At 38.7% G+C, this 27763-nt stretch overlaps 1 protein-coding gene across 4 annotated transcripts in view; it reads right to left on the bottom strand.

The window, feature by feature from the left end:
- INVS (inversin) overlaps nt 1–27763 on the bottom strand; it is a 133721-nt gene that overhangs the window by 52680 nt on the left and 53278 nt on the right. For all 4 annotated transcript variants that reach the window (XM_013966062.2, XM_013966063.2, XM_018052243.1 and 1 more), the window contains 5 exons: nt 17511–17684; nt 14172–14339; nt 10324–10504; nt 7919–8028; nt 5386–5557 (listed from right to left, as the gene is read on the bottom strand). In XM_013966062.2, the coding sequence (XP_013821516.1) occupies nt 5386–5557; nt 7919–8028; nt 10324–10504; nt 14172–14339; nt 17511–17684 (805 nt within the window). The remainder of the gene's footprint in view (nt 1–5385; nt 5558–7918; nt 8029–10323; nt 10505–14171; nt 14340–17510; nt 17685–27763) is intronic.

Here is a 27763-nt window from a genome sequence, read left to right as displayed (position 1 = left end):
TGGTCTCGCCTCTGGTAAGGGGTGGAAGAGCAGTTTTGACTACGTGTGAGTTTCACATCACACTGATCCCTGCCTGTGTGCCTATAAAATGCAGATTCCTGGGGATTTGTGGAGATGCCACTATGGGCTGGGTACACAATATAATGCTGGGAATTCAGTAGGGAACAAAATAGCTAAGGTTACATTTTCATAGAAGAAGCAAAGCAGAACAAAACAAAAACAATGAATTAATAACATTTAAGTGTTAGATGATGATAGATGGTATAGTTAAAGAAGTAAAAACTATTTTGATATGTGAAGAGACCTGGGGATTACTTTTGATTGGTGGTCAGGGAAAGCCCTGTCAAGGTGCTGACATTTAAGCTGAGACTAAATCATAAAAAAAGAGGCAAAGCAGAGCTCTCAAGGGAGACTAGTCCAGGCAAAAAGAATAACGAGAACAAGGACAGGGATGAATGTATGTGTTTAAGGAAGGCAAAGAAGCTGCAGCACATGAGTGAGAGTGCAGTAAGCCAGAAAGGCAGAAAAGGCTAGATCATAAATGGCCATCAGGTCAGAGTGATGGAAGACACCGAAGGGCTTTACGTGGGTGAGTGATGTTTATGTTCAAAACGAATCACACTAGCCATTTTGAGAATACATTCAAGCAAATTAGAATGTAGGCATGGAGACCAGTTAACACTAGTACAGTAGACTGGGTGAAAATAGTGGTGCCTTGAACTAGGGTGACAGGAATGGAGATGGAGAGAAGCATAAAAAATTTAGAATGTTTTGGATGTGGAATCAACAGGACTTATCAACAGGAACTGATGCAGGATCTCTGTTTAATCTGGGAATATCTCTAGTAATTGTTATGCATACAAGAGTTTGAAAAGCCTGACCTAAATGCCTGAAAGGTAGGTTAGCCTAGACAAGATGGGTGCGAGAGCCTTCAAGTATCTGAAGCATGTCGTGTGGAAGACAACAGAGAAAGCAACACTCAGTCTGAAAAACACTGGCTTAGTATAAAGCAGCACATCCTAATAGAGTGAGATTAAGATGGAAGTAATGGGTGAATTCCCTGGTGGTTGAGTGGTTAAGACTCTGCACTTTCACTGCCAAGGGCCCAGCCAGGTCCCATCCTTGGTTGGGGAGTTAAGATCATAAAAACCACATGGCACAGCCAAAATAAAAGACCAAAGTGCTGGTAATGGGTTATCTGTATTGGAGGTTGTTCAACTGGAGGTTGAAAGACAGTGAGGAGATGTCTTTGGTGAAAAAAATGTTGGTGAGAATGTTATAAGGCAGATTAAGGCACATGATACATCTGTGATAGTTCAGTGATTTTCACATTTAAAACCATAAGAATGTTAGTTTTTTCCCTCCCAAATGAAATTTTACAAAACATTCAACATATAAAATAGTTAAGAGGTGAGTGTTTCTGGTCAAAGTAGGGATAGGGGTTACCCATTCAAGCACCCACTCCCTCAGCAACACTTTAGCTAACTCTATGGGAAGGTACTGGTCTGAAGAACACAGCTTAGAAAATCCTGGACTAGATGTAATTTTAAGGTACTTTTTAACTCTGAAATTCTATAATTGTGTAATGTGGCATCAACAGATACTCTTCAGATAAATATCAATGTCAAGTGTTTTTTTTTTTTTAAAGACAAAATTTCAATTGAGTAAAAGATAGAATTAAGGATCTTGTTAAAGGAAATTTCCCATTTCTGATTATTTTCATTTATTTTAAAACAATTTTAGACTACAATCATTGTTCCTTCTTTGAAAAAACACATTTACATAGGAACTTTAAAAATTCTTTCCAATAACTTTATGTTATGGAGAATTTCAAATGTTATTCAAATGTAAAGGCACATCTTCTTTATCAACTCATTGGTCAATGGACATTTAGATTGTTTCCATGTATGACTATTGTGAATAGTGCTGCTATGAACATAGGGGTGCATGTATCTTTTTGGAAGACTACAAAAAAAGATAAATAAAGCCAAGAGTCTCTGGGTGAATACTGCCGTCACCCAGATTCAACAGTGATCTTGTTGGCTAATCTTGTTTCATTTACCTGCTATCCATTCTCCCACTTCTGATTGTTTTGAATAAAAGTCTAAAGTCACATCCTTTTGTTTGTGAATATTTTAGTTATTTAGTTATTTTAGTGAATATTTAGTTATTTTAGTATGGCTGAAAGACAAGGGTTCTTTTTTAAAACACAGTCACTGTATCAATCAGAGTATCTCTCAGATACTTTAACAGAGAAAATTAAATATGAAGGACTGCCAGCCTTGTACTGAAGAGCTAAAAAAGCAAAAAGGAAACACTAAGGTATCACAGAGGCTAGCAATTCTAAGACTGAGGGAACAAAAAGAAGAGGATAGAATTATTACAACTTTAAAGGCCTAGAGGAGGCGCTCTGCAAAGCTGAGACTCAGACCTCTGAGGAGGGGCTTTGCTTGGCAGGTCCTGTAAGTGCTGGATAAACCACAAAGTGAATTAACTGTTGCCACTGGAACAAGGGATCAGTGCTCTGCTGAGTAAGACTGACTAGGATACGCCGACAGGAACTAGAAACAAATACAAGAATAGGAAGCCAACAGGAAGCTGTAATCCCAAACTCCTCTTCTGGCTTTCCAGCCTCCCTGTACTGCCCACTGTGGGCTGACTCCCCTGCTGGCAAAAAGCAAATGTGGTTTGCAGAACCCCAGCCCCAGCAATGCAAAGAACATACAGGCTCAATTTCATATCTAAAAGATGTTAACACAAGTTTTGTAATATCAGATATATCCGGAGAGTGTTCACATTTTCCTGATATCTTTGTATTTTGTTTTATAGTTGATTTATTTGATCCAAATAATACTTACAGATTGCTATTGATAAGAACTCACTTTTAATTAAGGAAAAACAACCCTCTAAAGGGATGAGTGCGATTGTGCGGTAGTTTGAGCATTCTTTAGCATTGCCTTTCTTTGGGATTGGAATAAAAATTGACCTTTTCCAGTCCTGTGGCCATTGCTGAGTTTTCCAAATCTGTTGGCATATTGAGCGCAGCACTTTCACAGCATCATCTTTCAGGATTTGAAACAGCTCAACTGGAATTCCATCACCTCCACTAGCTTTGTTCGTAGTGATGCTTTCTAAGGCCCACTTGACTTCACATTCCAGGATGTCTGGCTTTAGGTGAAAGAGTTGGCTTAAAGCTCATTATACAGAAAACTAAGATCATGGCATCTGGTCCCATCACTTCATGGGAAATAGATGGAGAAACAGTGGAAACAGTGTCAGACTTTACTTTTTTGGGCTCCAAATCACTGCAGATGGTGACTGCAGCCATGAAATTAAAAGACGCTTACTCCTTGGAAGGAAAGTTATGACTAACCTAGAGAGCATATTAAAAAGCAGCGACATTACTTTGCCAACAAAGGTTCGTCTAGTCAAGGCTATGGTTTTTCCAGTGGTCATGTATGGATGTGAGAGTTGGACTGTGAAGAAAGCTGAGCGCCGAAGAACTGATGGTTTTGAACTGTGGTGTTGGAGAAGACTCTTGAGAGTCCCTTGGATTGCAAGGAGATCCAACCAGTCCATTCTGAAGGAGATCAATCCTGAGTGTTCTTTGGAAGGACTGATGCTGAAGCTGAAACTCCAATACTTTGGTCACCTCATGCGAAGAGTTGACTCATTGGAAAAGACTCTGATGCTGGGAGGGATTGGGGGCAGGAGGAGAAGGGGACGACAGAGAATGAGATGGCTAGATGGCATCACCGACTCAATGGACATGGGTTTGAGTGAACTCCGGGAGCTGGTGATGGACAGGGAGGCCTGGTGTGCTGCAATTCATGGGGTCACCAAGAGTCGGAGATGACTGAGCGACTGAACTGACTGAACTGAAAGGGATGATGGAGAGGAACTCACTGGCATAGAAATGTCAGAAAGATATGTATCACTGATGTATAATAAAATATCCTTAAGAGAAAGAGCCCAGGGAATGAATGAATTTGAAAATTTAGGTCTCAACCCCAACTAAGATGTACATCAGAAAGACAACCTTGACTGAGAATGCAAGTATCCTAGCCCATACTTTATTAAAATACATGAAAAGTTAAACAAAGAGCGATGCCAGTGACAAAGACTGCATAATAATAAAAGTCTGATAAAAAATTAAATACTCAGATCATTTATAAACTCAATGCCTATGTGTCTGTATAAGATACTCCTTAAGAAGCTTAAGGTCTATGGTGAAACACTGATAAACAAATACTTTTACAAGTTGAAGCCTTTATCAAAATTGATATTACCTAAAAACTTTTTAAAAAATCAGAACGTGAGATGTTCTAGGTATAAGGAGGGAGATATTAGGTATAGCAACCACATACCCCTCTGTCCCCCAAGTGCTATATGAACAATTTTGGTGATCAAGAAAGATAGAAAGATCTTATCCAGGATGACACGTAGGTGCAAATGGCTCTAGAATGTTTTCATGTGTAAGAAAACATAACATTGAGAAGCTTGCAGCTGAGGTTTTGTTCCATTCAGTGTTTCTGTGCTGTGATTTTTCTTTCTGACTTGTGATTTGTATATACAAGTATCCTTTGTTATCCATGGGGGATTGGTTCCAGGAGCCTCTACAGATACTAAAATCTGAAGATGCTTAAGACTCTTTTATGAGATGGTGCAGTACAAGTCAGCCTTCCAAAGCCACAGATGCAAAACCCTTGGATATGGAGGGCTGACTGCAGTACACAAGGAAGAGCTGTGTCACCCAAGGTAACAATGGGTGTTACAAAAACAAGTACTTCTCTTAGTAATCAACACATTGTTCGAGGGCTCTCTTCTTAGAAAAAGAGATTAAAGGAAGCATATAGGAAGAGCTTTCAAAGCTTTGAAGCTTCAAGAGTCATGGGAGGTTAATGGGAGAAATGGGAGATTCAGGAGAACAGCAGTAATGCTGTTCAAAACTGAGAAAACAGCATATTAAATGAGACTGGTGAGAACATACATAGATGTGTGCATTCTTTAAAATATAATTCTAAATTTTTGAAAATGTAGTTAATAACTGCTAAGTACGCATAGTTTTTAAAGTTCAGGTTTATGCTTTTTTATGCAAAGATATATGATCAGAAGAGTTCCTGCAATTACGTCTAAGGAGCAACAAGGCTTGTAAATCAATGTCAAAATTTACTTGATAATAACATACGGTAATTTTAGCTGTAATACTTGGAAAAATAAAGCTGTTGGAGTGATATCCTGGCAACCTAAACTTAAAAAGTAAAGATCAATGTCAAATAATAGTAGATTAGGAACAATGGTTTCAACTTGCTATTTTGCAAGTATTATAGCACCATCTATACCCTGAAGCCTGAATGAAAGCTGAATATGTCTGCCAGTTCTTACCTGTACCTCCATATTTATCTGCCATATTAATGTCAATGTCAGATTTTAAGCTCAGCATAGTCCTAAGGACGTCATCACTGCCTTTCCCAGCAGCCCACATAAAGGATGTTCTTCCTTCAAGGTCTGAATCATCTTTTACTGATGGATGTTTTAAAAACACTTTAACTGTTTCCTGTAAGAAAACATTAAAAAATTTGAGACATGAGAGTGGCATTTTCTATGGCAATAAAACCAGTGTTATACGTGACTTACACTATGAAGCAAAGTATTTTTTGGTCTACTTTTGAATCAAATGAAATTATCTTTTTGTGAATAATAAAATTATGATTTCCATTGAAAATAACAATCTGCTGTCCTTATGTATTGGTTTTAGTTTTCACAGCATTTTAAAATATAACTTAATTCCCCCATTCAATATTCTTATAATTGAGAATGATTATTCTCAATTAAATTTAAAAATTTAACTGCAGAGAAGAAACTATGTACTTTGTTACTATTTTTTTAATAGTTAATGGATTTATCAAATGATGAGTGGTAGCTACTGAGAAGTGCAGTTGTTCAATTCACCTAACAAATATTATTCAGTAATTCCTGCATTCTAAGTCCTTCCTCTATAGAATCATACAAAAATGAAGACCCTTAATAATTCTTATAGTGTTTGACAATTTTAATGGCAGTTAATATTCATAGCTACTTCCCTGGTGGCTCAGTGGTAAAGAATCCACCTGCCAATGCAGGAGATGTGGGTTCGATCTCTGGCTCAGGAAAATCCCCTGGAGAAGGAAATGGGAACCCACTCCAGTATTCTTACCTGGGAAATCCCATGGATAGAGGTGCCTGGCAGGCTACAGTCCATGGGGTTGAAAAGAGATAGGCATGACTTAGCGACTAAATAACAACAATATTCACAGCACTTAAAATTGCATCTTTCCTCAAAACTCAGATGCTTACAAACTTATAGGAAGATCATAGGCACTTTTGCTTGGATGGAAATAAAATAGTTTCAGAAAAAACAATTTCTGGAGGCTGTGAATTGGCTAGAGATGCATAAAATGTTGATGTTCAATACTTTAGACCAAGAAAAAATGTAAGGGTTCATCTATTCCAGCTCCTCATTTTACAGATGAGATTTAGGCTCAAGGCCACATAAATACCAGTAGCAAACACAAAAGTAGAATCCAGGGTTAAGTTACCACACTCTTTCTACTGCAACACACACTGCTTCCTAGTCTTAAAACTAGTTGTTGAGCTACTGCAGTATTATAGCTTAGCTCCCAGGAGCTAATGTAGGTGCTTATTAAGTAGACTTGAATAAAGAAATAATTTTTTTTTAAATGTTGGTGATTTGGGGGGTTTCTTTCAACAATTTGCAAACATTTCTTTTGTTCAGTATGTTTTCTAAGTGATGAATACTTACAAGGGTTTTATGGGGTTTTGATGTTGGTGGTAGTATTTTTTAAACAGGGAATTACAACCTCTTGCAAGTAAATAGAGTCTAAAGGAGATCAAGGGACTTGAAACTGAGCTTAGACTTTGCATAATCATTAAAAAACCATTTCTGTAATTGGCAAATTATCTACAGCAAGTGTTTCTTTCTATAATGTTCTAGTATTCTTTCTTACTTTCATTAGCACATCTACTTAACTACTAGTTTCTGTACATAGCTAAATTCGGAATCCAAGAGTTGGGTTCTAGGCAAGGCTTCCCCAATGGCTCAGTGGTAAAGAGGCCACTTGCCAACGCATGAGACATGGATTCGATCCCTGATCTGGGAAGATCCCATGTGCCACGGAGCAACTAAGCCCATGCACCACAGGTACTGAGCATGTGCTCCCGAGCCTGTTAGCTGCAACTACTGACCCTACATGCCACAGCGACTGAAGCCTGCATGCCCCAGGGCCTGTGCTCTGCAACAAGAGGAGCCACGGCAAAGAGAAGCTCACATACCACAGTTAGAGAGTAGCCCCCACTTGCTCCAACTAGAGGAAAGCCCACATAGGAATGAAGACCGAGCACAGCCAAAAATAAATAAATAAACTATAAAAACACTAAAGTATATTAAAAAGAAACATTGTGGCAAATCATTTAATCTCTTGGAATCTTGGTTTCTTCATCTCTAAATAGGGATAACATGTCTTTACATAGGCCTGTGTTGAACTATGGACTGAATTATGATTTCCATAGACTGACTATAGTGGGCCAACTGAATTTCTTATCTTTTCATAATAAGAATGAACCCCACCTCAAAACTTAGTATTTTTCTGAGATCTTGGGAGATAATAGAAGATAAAGGTTTACCGAAACTGTAGGTGGTAAGCAGAATAGATTTTTAGGAGTGCCAGGAAGGAGAACTATAGCTATATTTGCTATGGGTACCAGAGAGAAAGAAATGTGGGAAATTAAGGTATTTTAGCAATCTGAGTATTCCGTGTACTATTCAATGGTGCATTAGGGGAGGTGAGGAAGATGGAATTATACTGTGCTGATGATAACATTCTAATTTAAAAGGAGATAACTATCATGGCTTACTTACAGCAAAGTTACTCTGAGCTGCATAGTGCAAGGGTGTTGCTCCTTGGCTGTCAGATGGAATGGTTCCAGACTTATTTCTTTCTAAAAGGAGATGGACAATCTGTGCATGGCCTGAAAGCAGACACAAGGTAGTTATCACACAAAAGGACTGATTATTTATGGTCTGTTTCAAGGAAAGGGAAAAGAAAAATCACTAGTCCATAAACCAGCACTCCCAAGGGTTTCAGAAGAACGGTCCCTGGTGCAGCCTCTTCTAACTTCTTACCAAAATACTATGATTAGGCAGCACAAAGGCAAAAACGTAAATACTAAAAACTCAATGCTTTGATCAACAAGGAAATGACTAATTACAATTGCCAGACTGAGAAAAAACTGTATCTGGTACCAGCTCACTGCATCCCTTGGTTCACCTTATAAAACTGCCCATCAAGAGGGAGGGAAGGTGTCAGAAGGCAGGCCCTCTCTGTCCCTCATCTCCAGGTTCTACTGCACAACCAATCAGAACTGTATGGCTGTTCTCGTCTGCTATTCAGGTGGACCAGCTATAACACAGTCTCTTGTGACCTCTGGGCCTTCTGTCTATCACTTTGTACCTCCTTCCCCCAATGTCTGAACACCTAGGCAGTAATTTCAAACCCCAGAAGTGGGCAGGAATAGTGAGGTGCTGGTAGAAAAGAGTGCTCTGCAGTCCATTTTGGAGGATGTGGAGGAGGTCTCCCCAAGTGAAGGACTGTAGAAAAGATCAAAGAATGAACAGATCTGCTAACAGTATATTTAGGAAACCTCAATTTCATACATGCTATTGCTTCAGTGTACAGGGAGTGAGGCAATGACGCAGAAGCCACATTAGCAGAGCAAGAATACGCCAAGCAGAAAAACAGGAATTTGCATGGGAGTTGTGCTCCTCTGCCTGCTCCTCAGCTGTGGTTTGAGATTGAGTGCTCCATAACACAAATGGGCAAAAGTAGGGTCAAGGGCAATTTATGCCACACACTCAATCTAAATACTTCTCATCTTGTTTGAGAGATAAGGAGAAAAATTCAGAAAAGGCTTTATGGAAACACTCTTAAGACGGGGGAAAGGAACACCATCAGAAAGAACAAGAGCATACCTCAGAAAATGATCTAGAGAAGGATCCAGAAGAAAATTTCAGGCAACAGTTTGGCATCCTTGACTTTTATAGAAAGATGGCCTCTATGAAGTGAAACAGTATCCTAAGAAGATAATCTAAAATGAAAGGGTAATGGGAGGAGGTAAAAATATAAAAAGCTGAGATAAAAAGAAATATGGATGATAGAAGGAAATAAAAACATAGCCTAAAATATAATCTATAAGAGGCAGAAAGAAAGCAGAATTCATGAAAAGAAAATTCAGTTTAGTGCCATGCAGACAAATTTGCAAAAATGCAGAGGAAAAGGAATGAAACTAAACATTGAAATGAAGACTGAATAGTAATTATAAATCTGACTACAAAACCAAATGCAAATGTAAGAATAATTTAAAAAAGAGATAACATGTAATTTAAAAACTAAGTCTATAATAATAATCTTTTTATAATCATTAATATTAACTGTCAGATCATATTAACAAACACCCAAAGAGTATAAGTGAAAGTATGTCAAATTCCTCATTTTAAATAGATGGGAATCAGTAAATGCAGTTTTGCTCTTGACTCAGGCTTAGGCTCAAGAAAGCTTTTAATAAATTTAAAAGTAATTACTAGTAAAACCTAGAAACCCTCCTGAAACATTAGGAAATTCAAAACCAGATAGCTACAATGTAATCCATACACCACAAGGCAGAAAACAAAGAAATCAGGAAAAATTCCAAATTAAGGGTAAAAAAAAACTAATCCTCAAAGATCAGAATAACAGAAAAAAGATCAAATTGTACAATTTGTAACAATGACTGTCAGTGGGCAAAACTCCTTCACTTAAAGGGAAAGACTCTCAGATTGCCAAAATTCAGACAGATACACATATATAATCTCCCATATAAAAAAGTGATCCCCAAAAATGCTAAGTAAAAGGCACATCAGGAAATATGAAGAAGAAAATCAAACATAGTATTAGCTGAAACATAAAATCAAAGCCCTTCTCCAAAAAAAGCAAAGGCATTGAAATGTGAAGATTATTTTATATTTACATTTGTTAACAAATGCACATTGGTTTTATAATAACAATTTTAAAAGACATGTTGTTGAAATTAACATATAACAGAATACATTTATATTGTTAAAATTTAAGCATACAACAGAGGAATTTAGGTACAAAGTACTACATATCAATTAAAAATTAAACCAATTAAATAGGAGGTGGGAGCTGATAGCGGGGAGAAGCCACGGAAAATTTCCTGTACTCAAGCAGTTCCTCCTACTGTTGATCCTTGGTTTCATATTCAACTCACCTAGCAAAGCTGCCCAGTGAAGCGGCGTTCGAAATAAGTTATCGTAAGATGTTATATTGCAGCTTTCGTATGAGGTCAAGACATCAACCACTGTCACATTCCCATCAGCGACTGCAAAGTGAAGAGGTGTTCGACCCTCGTAGTCTTGCCAGTTCAGTAAAGACTCTGTTGGAGCAGCATCCTATTTTTAAGGAACCAGAGACTTCAGACATACATAGAATCCTCAAAAAAGCCACATTTGATATAAGTATTAACTGAGCAATTTTTGAAACCTATATATTCTCTCTCAGCAGAAGTGATAAAATTAAAAAAAGTATACAGTCTAAATCTTAAAATATTTAATTTCATATTTAACTATAAAAAGTATAGAAAAATAAATGTACTTGTACTATCTAGATTAAATAGGAATCAACACTTTCCCTAATGTGCTTTTTTAATCTGTTATGGATTCAGCTAAAGCCATATGTTTTGTATTTTTGCTTCATATATATATATCCATAAACAATAGATAAATTTTGTATGTGTTTTCAATATTTATACTTATGCATTATGCCATGTATATCCTTGAATTTTTTCTTTCAAAATTATATTTTTAAATTTTTTTAATTCAACACAATACATTTGGGTATCTGTAATGATACTAATCTCTTTGTTAAACCACAGTTTAGTTATCCATTCTCTTGAAAGTCACTCAGTCATGCCTAACTCTTTGCAACCCCATGGACTGTAGCCCACCGGGCTCCTCTATTCATGGAGATTCTCCAGGCCAGATTACTGGATTGGGTAGCCTTTCCTTTCTCCAGGGATCTTCCTAACCCAGGGATGGAACCCAGGTCTCCCACATTGCAGGTGGATTCTTTACCGTCTGAGCCACCAGGGAAGCCCTTGCTGAAGGATATTTAGGTTACTTACACTGTTTTCCACTATTAACAAAAACGCTGCAATGCATTTTTTACATTGCACTTCCTTTACATATCTCCTTGTGGCATATATGTGAGATTTTTCTCTAGCCCAGATACTCTGAAGGGAAACTGCTGGGTTAAAAGATATCTGCATCTTCAGTTAGGTATTGTCAAGCTGCTCTCCAAATGGCTGTACTAATTAACACATCCATGACGATGTGTAAAAGCTTTTATTTCCCCACATGCTGGCACAAATTAACCACTTGATATTATCAAACTTAAAACATTTTTCCCCTTGTAGGTATGAAAAGCATTTCACTGATGCTTTAAACTGTATTCCTTTTATGAATGAGGTTGAAATTTTTTTATCACATGGATATTAGATTTTTGGTTTAAACTGACAGTTCACAACATTTATTTGTTTTTTCTTCTGGATCTTTGTAGAGATATGATGCACTGCTTAGGTCCTCCTTCCCTACCTCCACAGCTGCTGAAAGTGCTACCAGCAGACGATCTTCTCCTGCCAGCTTTTTGGAACTGCTTTAGCTGAAGAGAGTTCCTCGCCCACCTCAGGTCCCTTCTCAGATTAGGTCATACCCAAAGTCAAGCCCTCCTGTCCCAATCTAAGAACTCTTTGAAGGGCCTTTCCAGGTTTAGAGCTCTCTATCCAGTCAGCCTATTTTATAAAAGAAGAGTATAAAAGGTATTATAAAACACTTCAAAAAAGAAGTAGAATATTACCATGGCGGCATTCTAGGACCTTCAGCCTCCCAAGGACTTAAATGCACTTATAAAGGAGGGAAAAAAAAAAAGCCAAATTTGTAAGGAAGATATTATAAGTGCGAATCACCCTCCACAGACCTCAGATTTTGAAATTAACACATAGAGAATACAAAATAACTAATGATAAAACATGTAAGAAAATAAAAAATGGGGACTTCCTCAGCAGTCCAGTGGTTAAGAATCTGTGCTTCCAATGCAGGGGGGATGGGTTTGATTATTGGTGGGGGAACTAAGATTCCGCAAACCACATAGCACAGTTAAAAAGGTTTAAAGTAAGCAAGGGAAAAAGCTCTCGAAATAATCAGGCAGATCTGAAAAAGAACTGAGGAGACGTTTTAGAAGTGAAACCACAATCACCGAGATTGAAAACTAAACAAATAGTGTAAACAAGACTGGATGCAGCTGAAGAAAGACTTGGTAAACTGGAAGGCAGATCTGATGCAATCACCCAGAATGTAGCAGAATGGGACAAGACGACAGAAATGTAAAAGAAAAGTTAACAGACACAGAAAGTAAGACGGAAAGGTCTAAAATATGCATTATTGGAGACACCATAGGCAGGCATAGAGAGAAAGAAAGAGAAGCAATACTGAGATAATGGCTATATATTTTCCAGAACTGAGATGCAATAATCAGAATGTGTACTAAACATGAAAAAAAAAAAAAAAAGGCATACTAGACACACTGTAGTAAAACTGTAGAATACTGTATAGAAAAATTTTAAAAACCACCTGGAGAGAAAAGATAATCTATAAAGGGATTACAATTAGACAAATAACAGACTGTTTAAGAGGAACAATGAAAGGCAGAAAGCAGCAAAATAACAGTCTGAAAGAGCTGATAAAAGTAACTACCTAGAATTGTGTGTGCAGAAAAACTACGTATTCAAGAGCATTGTAGAAACACAGACATTCTTAACAGTTGAATTAATCAGGGAGTTAACTACCATGCATCTATACTAATGAGAGTGCTAAGAATTGTATTTCAAGGAAAAAGGTAGTAACTCTGGAAGGAAAACTGGAGATCCAAAGAGAAATGCACGGCAGAGGAATCAGGTAACAAACAAGTAGAAATAAGTTAATCATTGTATAAATAAAACAATAACATCTTCAAAAGTCTGATTTCTGTGTTATAAGCAAATGGGACCAAACATTAGACTACCACAGCATGTAAGTGGTAATTTTGGAAGAAATGATTAAAAAACCTCAAAGAATCTACTGATAAACATTCGAAATTCATAAGTATAGAAAGTTGGTTAGATATATAATTAATGGCCAAAAGTATCAACTGCATTTCTATACACCTGCAACAACCAGTTAAATTCATACCCTAAATAGGGTTTTTAAAAAAGGTTCAAAGCAGCACTGTTGTAAATAGTAAGAAACTGGGAACAGTTTCAAATGTCTGTCAATAACAGAATGAAAAATGTGTGTCATTTAATCTTCAAAAAATGGAATACTAGTCAGCATACAGCAGTAAAAAGTAACATATTACAGCTACACACAGCAACACAGATTAAAACCACCAACTTAACACTGAGCAAGAGAAAAGGATGTCTCAGAATACATACAGTATGATTCTATGAATATAAAATGCAAAAATGTTAAAAATGAAATAGTACATTGTTTAGGAATGCAAACATATGTGGCAAAACTATAATGAAAACCCGTGGAATAATAAGCACAAAATTGACGGTAGTGGCTGCCTCTGAGAAAGGAGATAAAAGAATGCTACTTGGAGGTAACCCAGGGAACTTAAACAGTGATTTACTTGGCTCCTCCACTCAGTGATGAGTACATAAGTTTCCTTATTCCTTATATCTTAAATGTATTTATTCACTTACATCTACTTACTATTTGATAAGAACAAGTATAAAACAAAGTCAGGGATGATAAATAGGAACTCAGAAAAGTAGCCGATGCGGGACAGAAACGAGCATGGCATAGGGAGAGAGAACGCCGTTGGAAGCAGGCATGCAGGAAATTTCTGTGTGGTCTTAAATCACAGTATTAAAATGCTCTATTTCTTGCTGATGAACTCACACGTTTTTTGTTGTACTCTTTTGTGTCATAATTTGCTAGTGTGCTGTAAAATGCTTTTGCATACAGTGGATAATTCATAACATAATTTCTCTTGGAGGGTAAGGCCATCCATTATACCCACCAGAATGCATCGCACTGTGTGAACAGCACTTGGATCTTTGTGGTTGGCTGCCCAGTGAAGTGGGATCTTGCCTTCGACATCAGGAATTCCAATGTTAGAATCGTGCTTGATGAGCAGCTTCACATGCTCAGGGTTATTGTAGTAGGCACTCCAGTGCAGAGCTGTTTGCTGCAAAATGAAGAGATTCTCAAACTGACATTGACAACAGAACAGTGACAACACAACAAGCTTTCCCCACACTCTTACTGCATGGCAGCTACTGCCGTACGACTTCTGCATATTTCCTCTCCTGTAGTCTCTATCAGGGCAACTCTGGGAGATGAGCACTCTTGAATTTGCACGTGACTGATGAGGAAACTGAGCGTGAGGAGGATAAGCAATCTGCTAAATGGCATAAACGCAATAAAGGACTTTTACTCCGATCGAGTGATTAATGGGTCTTTGTGGACTGAATAAAGTGCTTTTTTCAGTGAAATATTTATTTTCTGGCCGTAGTACATGGCTTGAAGAATCATAGTTCCCCAACCCAGAAAACCCGTGCTCTCAGCAGTGAAAATGAAGAGTCCCAACCACTGGATGCCCAGGGAAATCTCAGTGAACTGTTAGCACTACAAATGCTGTGAGTTAGGAATAACATCAATTTACAGTTGTTGTAAAATTAAAAACTTGATCTCAGAACTTCAGGTTATATGAGTGACTACTCAACAAAATTTAAAAATTACATTAAGAATACTATGGGAGTGAAAAGGTTATTGAGCATCAACCCAGGGACTTAATTATAACAGCTTTAATTTCATGAGTGTGCAGGAGTTTGCAAGACTCTATGATTAAGTGCCTGATGAAAAGGAAGAGGATGACTGCCTTTGTCTAACTAAAGACCACATTTTTTTCCTGTAAAGAATAATCAGAATATTGATCAAAACAATGACCAATGTATACAACATAGTCAATAAAGTAGAAATAGATGTTTTTCTGGAATTCTCTTGCTTTTTCCATGATCCAGTGGATGTTGGCAATTTGATCTCTGGTTCCTCTGCCTTTTCTAAAACCAGCTTGAACACCTGGAAGTTCACGGTTCACATATTGCTGAAGCCTGGCTTGGAGAATTTTGAGCATTACTTGACTGTGTGGATCACAATAAACTGTGGAAAATTCTGAAAGAGATAGGAATACCAGACCACCTAACCTGCCTCTTGAGAAACCTGTATGCAGGCCAGGAAGCAACAGTTAGAACTGGACATGGAACAACAGACTGGCTCCAAATAGGAAAAGGAGTACATCAAGGCTGTATATTGTCACCCTGCTTATTTAACTTCTATGCAGAGTACATCATGAGAAACGCTGGACTGGAAGAAACACAAGCTGGAATCAAGATTGCCGGGAGAAATATCAATAACCTCAGATATGCAGATGACACCACCCTTATGGCAGAAAGTGAAGAGGAGCTAAAAAGCCTCTTGATGAAAGTGAAAGTGGAGAGTGAAAAAGTTGGCTTAAAGCTCAACATTCAGAAAATGAAGATCATGGCATCCGGTCCCATCAATTCATGGGAAACAGATGGGGAAACAATGGAAACAGTGTCAGACTTAATTTTTTGGGGCTCCAAAATCACTGCAGATGGTGACTGCAGCCATGAAATTAAAAGACGCTTACTCCTTGGAAGAAAAGTTATGACCAACCTAGATAGTATATTCAAAAGCAGAGACATTACTTTGCCAACTAAGGTCCATCTAGTCAAGGCCATGGTTTTTCCTGTGGTCATGTATGGATGTGAGAGTTGGACTGTGAAGAAGGCTGAGAGCCGAAGAATTGATGCTTTTGAACTGTGGTGTTGGAGAAGACTCTTGAGGGTCCCTTGGACTGCAAGGAGATCCAACCAGTCCATTCTGAAGATCAACCCTGGGATCTCCTTGGAAGGAATGATGCTAAAGCTGAAGCTCCAGTACTTTGGCCACCTCATGTGAAGAGTTTACTCACTGGAAAAGACTCTGATGCTGGGAGGGATTGGAGGCAGGAAGGGAAGGGGACGACCGAGGATGAGATGGCTGGATGGCATCACCGACTTGATGTACGTGAGTCTGAGTGAACTCTGGGAGCTAGTGATGGACAGGGAGGCCTGGTGTGCTGTGATTCATGGGGTCGCAAAGAGTCTGACACGACTGAGCGACTGAACTGAACTGAACTGATACAACATGTTCAAATTCAAGAGCATGGAAGATAATGAATACCAATAACAATGTCAGAGCAAATATTACAATGAAAATGAAATTAATAACAATTTTACAGCTAGTATTTATTGAGAGAATACTATGCACTGGGCATTGTGCTAAACACTTGATATATATTATCTCATTTTATCTTCAACAACCCTGTTTATCCCCTTTTCGCATACGGAAAAATTGAGGTATAGCGAGGTTAAGTAAGTTGATGCACACAGAACAATTAGTGGCTTCTACACTGGAAGTGGCTACAGTTTTTCCAGTGGTCATGTATGGATGTGAGAGTTGGACTGTGAAGAAAGCTGAGTGCTGAAGAACTGATGGTTTTGAACTGTGGTGTTGGAGAAGACTCTTGAGAGTCCCTTGGATTGCAAGGAGATCCAACCAGTCCATTCTGAAGGAGATCAATCCTGAGTGTTCTTTGGAAGGACTGATGCTGAAGCTGAAACTCCAATACTTTGGTCACCTCATGCGAAGAGTTGACTCATTGGAAAAGACTCTGATGCTGGGAGGGATTGGGGGCAGGAGGAGAAGGGGACGACAGAGGATGAGATGGCTGGATGGCATCACCGACTTGATGGACATGAGTTTGAGTGAACTCCAGGAGCTGGTGATGTATAGGGAGGCCTGGCGTGCTGCGATTCATGGGGTCACAAAGAGTCGGACACGACTGAGCAACTGAACTGAACTGACACTGAAACCCAAGAAGTATGTCAAAGCCCAGGACATTAAAGCAGTTATGCACTAAGTACATTATTTGGGGGCATTTGGTCACCACAAATCTCACAGCAAATTGCAACTATCATGACTAACAGTCAAATAATGAGTTAGAGTTAGACAGGCCTGGGTTCACATTCTAGTCCTGGCACTTGGATCTTTGGTAGAATTTCAATCTTCTTGAGCTTCGGTTTCCCCATATGTGAGAAGATGATACTACCCACTACACTACAGTTGCTGGCAGGACACAGTTTAAGTGAAATCCTTTACTGGGGCATATGGAGATTTGGAATTGTTCTGCCATGTACGAGTGGTAATTGAGCCTTCTTCCTTGAGGCTTCACATCATAAAATAAAGTGTTTGCTTTCTGTTCTACTTGTCTTCCATTCTGATAGTCTGTTACCTTGTTTTTATCCTGTGTATCCACTTCTCCTGGTGCCATAAACTTCAGCAGAAGTGCCAAACATTTAGGGCTCTTGTGCCGAGTAGTCAAGTGTAAAGGAGTCATTTCTTCCAGATCCTTCTGCATCCAGTTTGCTCTGCGTGTAAGTAAGAGTTTCATGAAACGATAATTTCCCTAAATGAAAAATAAGAGACAGTAAGAAGAAATTTAGTTTGGAGCCAAAAATTTTTTTTTAATTTTAAAATGCTTTAAGCATTTTAATTATTCTGCTGGAGTAATAACATTCAGATAAATTAATAAAAGGAAAAATACTTAAAATTCTACTATACTATCCGTTGTTTTATTTTGTTCATGTTTTTTCCCAACTGTTTTCTACATACCTATAGTTTCCTTAGGAGTTGGTCAATATTTCATTGTGTTAAGGCAAGATATTTTATTTAATCATTCTATTATTGTTTATAATTTTTTGAATAGAAAATGCTCCAATGCATATGATTTTTCACTTAGGTTTTTTTTTTTTTTTTTCCATAGAATAAATTACCAGGAACAAAATTACTGGGTCAAAGGAGTTTGTGCATTTTATGGTTTTTGGTGTATCTTTCAAATTGCTATCTAGTAGCAACAATGTCACAGAAGGCACTGGCACCCCACTCCAGTACTCTTGCCTGGAAAATCCTATGGACGGAGGAGCCTGGTAGGCTGGAGTTCATGGGGTTGTGAAGAGTAGGACACGACTGAGTGAATTCACTTTCACTTTTCACTTTCATGCACTGGAGAAGGAAATGGCAACCCACTCCAGTGTTCTTGCCTGGAGAATACCAGGGACGGCAGAGCCTGGTGGGCTGCCATCTATGGGGTCACACAGAGTCGGACACGACTGAAGCGACTTAGCAGCAGCAACAATGTATGAATGTATTAGTTTCAGCACAATCTGACCAACACAGCATATATTATTTATATTCAAAGTATAATAACTTTGTGAAGTAAACAGATTTTTAACCCCAATTTAGAGGTGACAGAAGTGAGATTCAAAGGGGTTAAATATTTTTTCCATAGCAACTGGTTAATAAGAAGGTGGTTAGTGTTCTTGAAGAGAGCTATTTATAGTTACAACTAAGGTATAAGGAACTTCCTCACAGCTCAGGTTCCAGACTCGTATGGCCACATAAACACCAACCCAGAAGTCACTGAGGGCCACCCAGTGCAGGCAGTGCTGTCCACATCGGTTAAACCTTCCTATCTGGCACAATCAATCCATCTGGAGAAAGAAGTTCAAGCTAAACTTCTTTCTCCAGATGGATTGACTATAATTGTACTTGGGCTTCCTTGCCGGCTCAGGCAGGAAAGAATACGCTTGCAAAGCGGGAAACTCGGGTTCGATCCCTGGGTTGGGATAATCCCCTGGAGATGAGAATGGCAACCCCTTCCAGTATTTTTGCCGAGAATTCCATGGACAGAGTAGCTTGGTGGATCCATAGGGTCACAAAAAGTCAAACACGACTGAAACACTAGCACATAATGGTACTTAAGTCAACCGTTATACAGTATGCCTGTGTGAGCTTTGAAACCCTTGAAGAGCAGTGCTTTTTAACTCTTCCCTGAGATCTACTTCCATATTTCCAGTTCTGATTGGAGACTTCAATATGCTTGGTACCATAGATAATTCTGTTTCTTTCATTTTTATTGGAGTATAATTGCTTTACAAAGTTGTGTTAGTTTCTGCTGGACAACAACATGAATCAGTTATAAGTATACATACTCCCCCTCCCTCTCGAGCTCCCCCTCCCCCCTCCCACCCGTCTAGGTCATCACAGAGCACTGAGTGGAGTAATCTGTGCTATACAGCAGCTTCCCATTAGCTATCTATTTCACACTTGGTAGTGTATATATGTCAATGCTACTCTCTCAATCTGTCTCACCCTCTCCTTCCCTTCTCCATGTCCACAAGTGTGTTCACTATGTCCATGTCTTTATTCCTGCCCTGCAAAGAGGTTCATCAGTACCATTTTCTAGATTCCATATATACTTCACAGTCAACACGAACAAACTATATTCCATGATCAAATTCTCTGCCGTCCTCATGCCTATTTCTCTTTCTCTACTCAAAGCATAGTGGCAGGCAGGGCAGCCTGTCTTTTTCACCTTCTGAGACCCTCTTTGGCATTGCCTTTCTTTAGGACTGGAATGAAAACTGACCTTTTCCAGTTTTGTGGCCACTGCTGAGTTTTCCAAATTTGCTTGCATACTGAGTGGAACACTTTCACAGTATTATCTTTTAGGATCTGAAATAGCCCAATTGGAATTCCATTACCTCCATTAGCTTTGTTTGTAGTGATACTTCCTAAGGCCCACTTGACTTGGCATTACAGGATGCGAAGATGCCAAAGCACATTCAAACTACTGCACAATTGCCCTCATTTCACACGCTAGCAAAGTAATGCTCAAAATTCTCCAAGACAGGCTTCAACAGTATGTGAACCGTGAACTTCCAGATGTTCAAGTTGGATTTAGAAAAGGCAGAGGAACCAGAGGTCAAATTGCCAACATCTGTCGGATCATCAAAAAAGCAAGAGAGTTCCAGAAAAACCTCTACTTCTGCTTTACTGACTAGGCCAAAGCCTTTGACTGTGTGCATCACAACAGACTGTGGAAAATTTTTCAAGAGATGGGAATACCAGACCACCTGACCTGCCTCTCGAGAAATCTCTATGCAGGTCAAGAAGCAAAAGTTAGAACTGGATGTGGAATAAGAGACTGGTTCCAAATTGGGAAAGGAGTATGTCAAGGCTGTATATTGTCACCCTAACTATTTAACTTCTATGCAGAGTACATCATGAGAAATGCTGGGCTGGATGAAGCACAAGCTGGAATCAAGATTGCCGGGAGAAATATCAATAACCTCAGATATGCAGATGACACACACTTATGGCAGAAAGCAAAGAACTAAAGAGCCTCTTGGTTGATGAAAGTGGAAGAGAAGAGTGAAAAAGTTGGCTTAAACTCACATTCAGAGAACTAAGATCATGGCATCTGGTCCCATCACTTCATGGCAAATAGATGGGGAAACAAAGGAAACAGTGACTGACTTTATTTTGGGGGGCTCCAAAATCACTGCAGATAGTGACTGCAGCCATGAAATTAAAACACGCTTCCTCCTTGGAAGAAAAGCTATGACCAACCTAGACAGCATATTGAAAAGCAGAGACATTTCTGTGTCAATAAAGGTCCATCTAGTCAAAGCAATGGTTTTTCCAGTAGTCATGTATGGATGTGAGATTTGGACTATAAAGAAAGCTAACCATCAAAGAATTGATGATTTTCAACTGTGGTGTTGGAGAAGACTCTTGAGGGTCCCTTGGACTGCAAGGAGATCCAACCAGTCCATCCTAAAGAAATCAGTCCTGAATATTCATTGGAAGGACTGATGCTGAAGCTAAAATTCCAGTACTTTGGCCATCTGATGTGAGGAACTGACTCATTTGAAAAGACCCTGATGCTGGGAAAGAGTGAAAGCAAGAGGGGAAGGGGAGGACAGAGGATGAGGTGGTTGGATGGTATCACCGACTCAATGGACATGAGCTTGAGCAAGTTCCAGGAGTTGGTGATGGACAGGGAAGCCTGGTGTGCTGCAGTCCATGGGGTCACAAAGAGTTGGACACGACTGAGCAACTGAAACTGACACCGTCTACATCTTAACACTGTTGGAAATGTGGCTTTTAAGCAATATAATTACAATGCTTTAATGTTCTACTAACGGGGCTATCAGTAGTAATAAGGAAGACACTTATTAATTGAGCACCCCCACCCCCGCTGTAATGAATGTGAGGCTCTAAGGCAACAGGGAGGTGAGGAAAGAAGAATGAGACTTGTCTGCTTGCCTCAGAGGCAGGAGTCAACTCAGCTCCAGGGCAGAGGCTGAAATAAGGGAGGAAACTAGGAAAGAGGTCCATAAGGCTGTCTACACTAGATGGGCAAACCTGGAATGGACTGAAAAGCATGGATGCAGCTCAGTTATTTCCATTTAGAACGGTTTTCCTTGACCACCCTAGGGAAAACTTATTTTGTTCTTCTTTATTGCAGAATCTTTTCATTTCCTTCACAGCACTTTCCCCAGTTTGTAGTTACATATATATCTGTTAATTTCTCTTTACTGAGATCTTCCTCACAAGTAGTAAGCATCACAAAGGCAGAGGCTATGTTTTATTGATCACTGTGCTCGGCATGGTTCCTAGCACAGACTAGGTGCTTAATAAATGTTACTTGAAGGACTGAGTGAATAGGAGGATGTAAAATATCTTCTAGAGCTTTTTGTTTTTATTTAAAACTTATTGACAATTGCTAAATTAGTGCATAACAGTTAAGAATATTAATTCTCAAATATGTGGTATTTGGTTACTCTTATTTTTTAAGATTTATTTACCAGCACTTCATTCATAGTGGACATCATTTATCTGGATTTTTTCACTTCACCCAATGAAGTGAATCGTTTTTGAAAAGGTACTAAATTTCCTCAAGAGGGCACCCTGCTCTAAATCTCTTGCCATCTTTCTTTGAAAAAAGAAAAAAATGCCCAGGAAAAACAAACCTATGTGGTACTTCATACCAAAAAAATAAGGTTTGACCTTTCTGAGCATAACATTTCAAATATTACAGAATAATTCATCATGACCTTTTAAAGATAGTCAATCAGACAATCATTGTGATTTTGAAATTAAGAGGAAAAGGGAAGGAGAAGAAGGAAACTAGAATATGTTAGGGGTGGCTACTGAGTTATAGACACAGTGCTTATTATATTTGCACTCCACATTATTCTGGGGGTTCCACATACACAAAACATGGTACATTTCAGTAATAATTACTCAATCATTCAAAAAACATTCTTGGAGCCTTGTTACAAAGCAGACAAGAGTAAAATGTACTTTACTTTGACACAGATTTCATCTTTGTTCCTCACAGAAGTATCAGCGTAAATTTTTACATATCAAATAAAGTATCTTCCTGTGCTTCTAATTTCCTCATCTGTAACACAGGAATAATAATAGTACCTGAGATTATCATGTATATGAAATGATAAAGGTAATATTTTTACTTAGAACAGTACACAAAGCAAATGCTCGGTGATGTTTGCTAATTTTATTACAAACAGTTTTCCAATGTGGAGGAAGCAACAAAAAACAGATGGTCAAGTGGAACCAAGAATGGCCCATGACTGAGGGCAAATAGATAGAAAGATCTGACTGAACACAGTGTACATAGCTAGTGATTAAGGAGAGAACCAAGGTTAGGAACAGGTGAAAATAAAAAGATGGAATATTCTATATAATGGCTTTTCTGATTTTTTTTTTACATTGAGAAAAATGTCTATAACCTCAGATAAAGGTGATACAGTACCAAAAAGAACATAGCCAGCAGGAATTTAGTGGGGAGTGTTGCTGTGCTGTGCTTAGTCGCTCAGTCATGTCCGACTGTTTGCAATCCCATGGACTGTAGGCCCCCAGGCTCCTCTGTCCATGGGGATTCTCCAGGCAAGAATACTAGGTTGCCATGCCCTCCTCCAGGGGATCTTCCCAACCCAGGGATCAAACCCAGGGATCAAATCCAGGTCTTCTGCATTGCAGAAGGATTCTTTACCACCTGAGCCACCAGGGAAGCCCATGAATTCTGGAGTGGGTAGGAATTGAACCAGGGTCTCCTGCATGATCAGGCTAGCTTCTCCTATTCTGAAGGACATAGACCATCTGAGATACTATTGACAAATGCTCGGACTAGAAAAAATATAATCCATTTGGACCAACATCAACCTCCTTGGTTTTATGAACAAGCATTTGTTAAATGCTGAGTGTATACAAACTCAATTCTGAGAATGAACAGAGGGGACAGACAACTCTTTGAGCTAAAATCAAGAGAGTATTTCTAGTAACAGTGGAAAAGAGGAAAATACTAGTTTCAGGCAGCAAGCTATTTTGATAACCCCCTGAAGACTGTATGACTTTGGGGACCCGTGTTATAGGCTACTCTGTTTCCCATAAAGCCCCCTCAATACAAGCGCAAACAAACAAAATGTTCAAACATTTCCTCACTATTGCTCCAAATCAGGACTGCTTAAATTTTCAGGTTTATTATGACACAATTACTTTTGTTTTGATACTAAGAATTTAGTATCATCTCTTAAGGCCACATGACATGATCCTGAGGTAAAGAGTGGGGATCTACTTTTATAATTTCAGACAGAGTAGGAAATAGTGTAAGAGTGAAATAGATAATAGATCAAAAGAGTATACATTCTTAAGAAAATTCTGCAGGCAAGTAAGTAGAAATGAGAACTAAAGTTACAAAAATGTCCTATTTCATCAGTAAAATGATATTAACTTTAATATGATGTCTATTATGCCATGCAAATGTGAAAATATTTCCTAATGGCTCTGAAACATTGAATAAGATGTCATTTTTTGGTTTGGGGTTTTCTGCTGTTGCTGTTATTGTTAGGTACTAATAATCTTCATCTTAATCTTTCTACAATTATTAACATGATGATCTTTTGTCTGTCATGTAAATGACTATGACATTTGGATTTTCCTCAGATACGTGAAAAGGAGTATAATATCTAAAAGGGTAAAAGAGAATGAAAAAGCTCTCTGACCTGGAGAACAGCATTTGAAATGAATCTGACTCAACTCAAAATGCCACTTAAGTTCATATTTTTGTCTGTCCAATTTGCTAAGATGAACTCCTTTTTTTTGGAAAAGTCATTTAATCTAAATAACAAAGATTTGAGGTTTTGAGTGAAATACTTTGATATTTTAATTTTTCATTTTTAAGAAATAAAATATAACATATATGGTTAACACTTCCTTTGTGCCCTTCCCCAGGTCTATTCCCTATTTTTGGAGAAATTGGTGGTTATTATTCTCATGAATGTTTTGATATATTTTATTTCTTACAAATACATGTATTCATAAACTACACAGCATTATTTGGTATGTTTTCAATCTTTATATAAGTAGTCCTCCAGGAATCACTTGCCACCTTTTACTCAAAGCAATATTTTTGAGATATATCCAAATTGCTTTGGTTCATACATTTTCACTGGAGAAAGCATTCTGTCATATGAAAATAATATATTTATTTATCTCTAAGGGAATATTTAGCTTGTTTCTCATTTTGCACTATTACAAACAATATTGGAAGGAATTTTCTCATATATATCTCTTGGTACATGTACCAGAATTTCTGAAACTGCTGGGCTGAAGCTGTACTCTCAAGTAGGTACTCCAATTTACATTCACACCAGTTACGTTTGAGAATTTTTGTTTCCCCACATCTTCTCCACACTTGGTTTTGTCAGACTTGCTAACTTTTGCCAATGGGTACACAACTGTGTCTTATCATGGATTTAATTTTCACTTCCCTTCCTGAGGTGGAATGTCTTTTTGGCTATTTGTTTCTTCTTGAGCAGCCTTTTTGTGTTGTTTACTCATTTCACAGCTGAGCTATTTGTTTTTTCCTTACTGATCTGTAGGAGTTTCCTGGATACTAATTCTTGACTTATTTAGCAAATATCTTCTCTCTTTGTGTGGCTGTCCTTTTTGCTTTGTTTACACACTTCTGCTAGGAATAAATTCATTATCTGAAATGATGATATTGTTAGCTGTCTCAGCATTAGAGTTCTTCATCTATTTTGTCTGTGGGTTCATTTTGAAGTGAAGATTGTTTGCTGTTATTTTTTATTTGTTTTGTTTTCCTTTTTTTCTCTCTACGCACCATTATAGCTGCTAACACCCAGCCCCCGGTTCATTTAAGAATCTGTATTTATGATGATGTTTTACAGCCCCACGTCTAGTGATATTAGGGGTATCACAGTTACTGTCACTGAGCTAGTGGGTAGCTTCCTGTTCCTGAGACTTGATCTTTGTCCTGCTCCTGCCACTTCTCTAAAACAGCTTCCTCTAAAGTAATAGCCTCATGTCAAGACAAAGAATACCCCCAAATTCTAAGCAATTTTTTTTTGCTTTAGTGTGAATACAGGACTGCATACAGCAGCCCTTTTCCCCACTGGGACACTGAAGAGACCATATATTTTCCCCAAACCTATATGCTTCCTGATGCATTCTTGTTCTATGTCCTCAGCATTTATATTTACTCTCATGGTAGTTGAGGGAGAAAACAACTGTCCACCAAATGTTCATTATATTTTGTTTTCATTTATAGGTTTGTGTATAATCTGGAAATATTATAACTATAACTATATATATATATAATAGCACAAATAAATGTAAGGTAGGCATTCTGCCATATTTTATCTAAATCCTAATCATTCTGTACCCCCAAAAGATACATCATTTAAAACTTAAATGGAAGTAATATAAACATTTGTTATTATTAATTCTAATGATATCTATATAATTACATATTTATAAACTCTCAAGGCACTTACAATATTAATTTTTAATAAAAATCACTATCCCTAGGAAGTATATGCAGAAAGAAATGGCAACCCACTCCAGTAATCTTACCTGGAGAATCCCAGGGACAGAGGAGCCTGGTGGGCTGAGGTCTACGGGGTCACATAGAGTCAGATACGACTAAAGCAACTTAGCAGCAGCAGCAGCAGGAAGTATACAGGTCACAAATATCAATAACCTCTTTATATCAAGCTTTCTTGTAATGGCTGCAGACACAAATCAGTCAGAAATACCACAGTAATGTCGGGAGAGGCACTCTGCCATGGGGCTGGAGTGTCCCTGCATGTTCTTATTAAGCGTGCCAAGAGTGCAAAGCCTTGACTTCTCTACCTGGGCCATTTCTTGGAGTTGGTTTTGTACTGAGCAAACTTGTGGGACATTCATGTCTCCTTGAACATTAGATCGAGAGGAGTCTTGCTTAGTGTTTACTAAAGTAAGTAGAAAAGTTGGAGATACATCCCAGTTCAGCATCCCTCAGATGCCATGTGAACCCACTGCATGCTCAGTGTCCATCTGGGGCCTTGGCAATGCCTCCTGGTTCTTGGTGTAAAGGAACTGATGCAAAGATGCAAGTGATTATGCTTTCTGCTGTGCCATCAGTAGTAAGCTCTTTTGTCTCTGAAGGTGCTCATATATCTTCTGCCAGTACTCAGAGCTAATTCATTACCTTGTAGTAAGTTGGTACATACAAAGAAAAAAGCAGGGAAGTAGGATAAATTAAATCCAACACCTGACATTACAGGAAATGAGGAGGGGATGCTGACAGAGACATAGTCTTCTCTAAGAGTAAGGACAAGGGCCCTGCAGGTCAGGTTCAGGGATGAGAAGATTCCATGTGGAATCTTCACACATCCACATGGTGGGCAGGGCTGGGGAGGTAAAGGACCCCACTGACCTGTCTGTTGACTCAGTGATGAGGAGTAGGATTAAAAGAACCTGCCCAAATGATGCCTTGGTTTTAGCTCACCTTCCTCTGGGCAATCAGAGAAAGAGATGGCAGCATGACAATGGGGCAGCAAGCTGAAAGGCAGTGTGGTTGTGGTTGCTGAGCCAAGGACTTTCCAAAGTGAAACTAAATGGTGAAAGCAATGAGACCCTGCTATTTGATATAGAACTTTGGGTGGAATGAAAACAGTAGATGTTCCCTTGGTTGAGACTTGAGTGAGCAACGGCTCGAAAGTGAAAATGAATGCAATGCCTTGTCTAATAATGCAGAGCCAACTGTGCCATGTACCCAATCCCTGCTATGGTCTGCTTTGTCTGGTAATGAGGACAAAGCACTGGGTGTAGAGGTGGCCACTATTTAAAGCAAAGCTGCTTGTTTAATGGTGCCCTCAATACGCAGAGGTTCCCCTGAATGCCTTGGCCTGATTTACTGATGATCTGGCTAAGTTAAAACTAGATGGCATCCACTGGGAGGCAGTCCAACCACAACTGGGAAGCAGTCCAGTCTCAATGACAACTCTGGAAGACCGACTATGCTAACGACGGGTCAGCCCAGTGGGCTGAAGTAAAAGCCATTGTCCTTAACTGAGCCACTACTCTTAGGGATGGGACATGCTTTTTTTAACTCATGGAATGTTGTCAATGTTCAAGTCATCTGATCTGGCACCTGGAAGACTATAGATGATCGTTTAAAGACATCCCTCTATGGGGCTACAAACTATGGAGATAAACTCTAGTTGCCAATTGAACAGTCTGGGTCAGTCATGTAGATGCCCACTGTAAGGGCCTATTCTCTTATGAGACCAGCTGGCATCAGGCTGCTGAATAAGCCTGAATTGCCAAGGT

The sequence above is a fragment of the Capra hircus genome, chromosome 8, assembly GCF_001704415.2.
Source record: "Capra hircus breed San Clemente chromosome 8, ASM170441v1, whole genome shotgun sequence".
Classification (NCBI taxonomy): domain Eukaryota; kingdom Metazoa; phylum Chordata; class Mammalia; order Artiodactyla; family Bovidae; genus Capra; species Capra hircus.
This window is presented reverse-complemented; position numbering and strand designations above follow the sequence as displayed.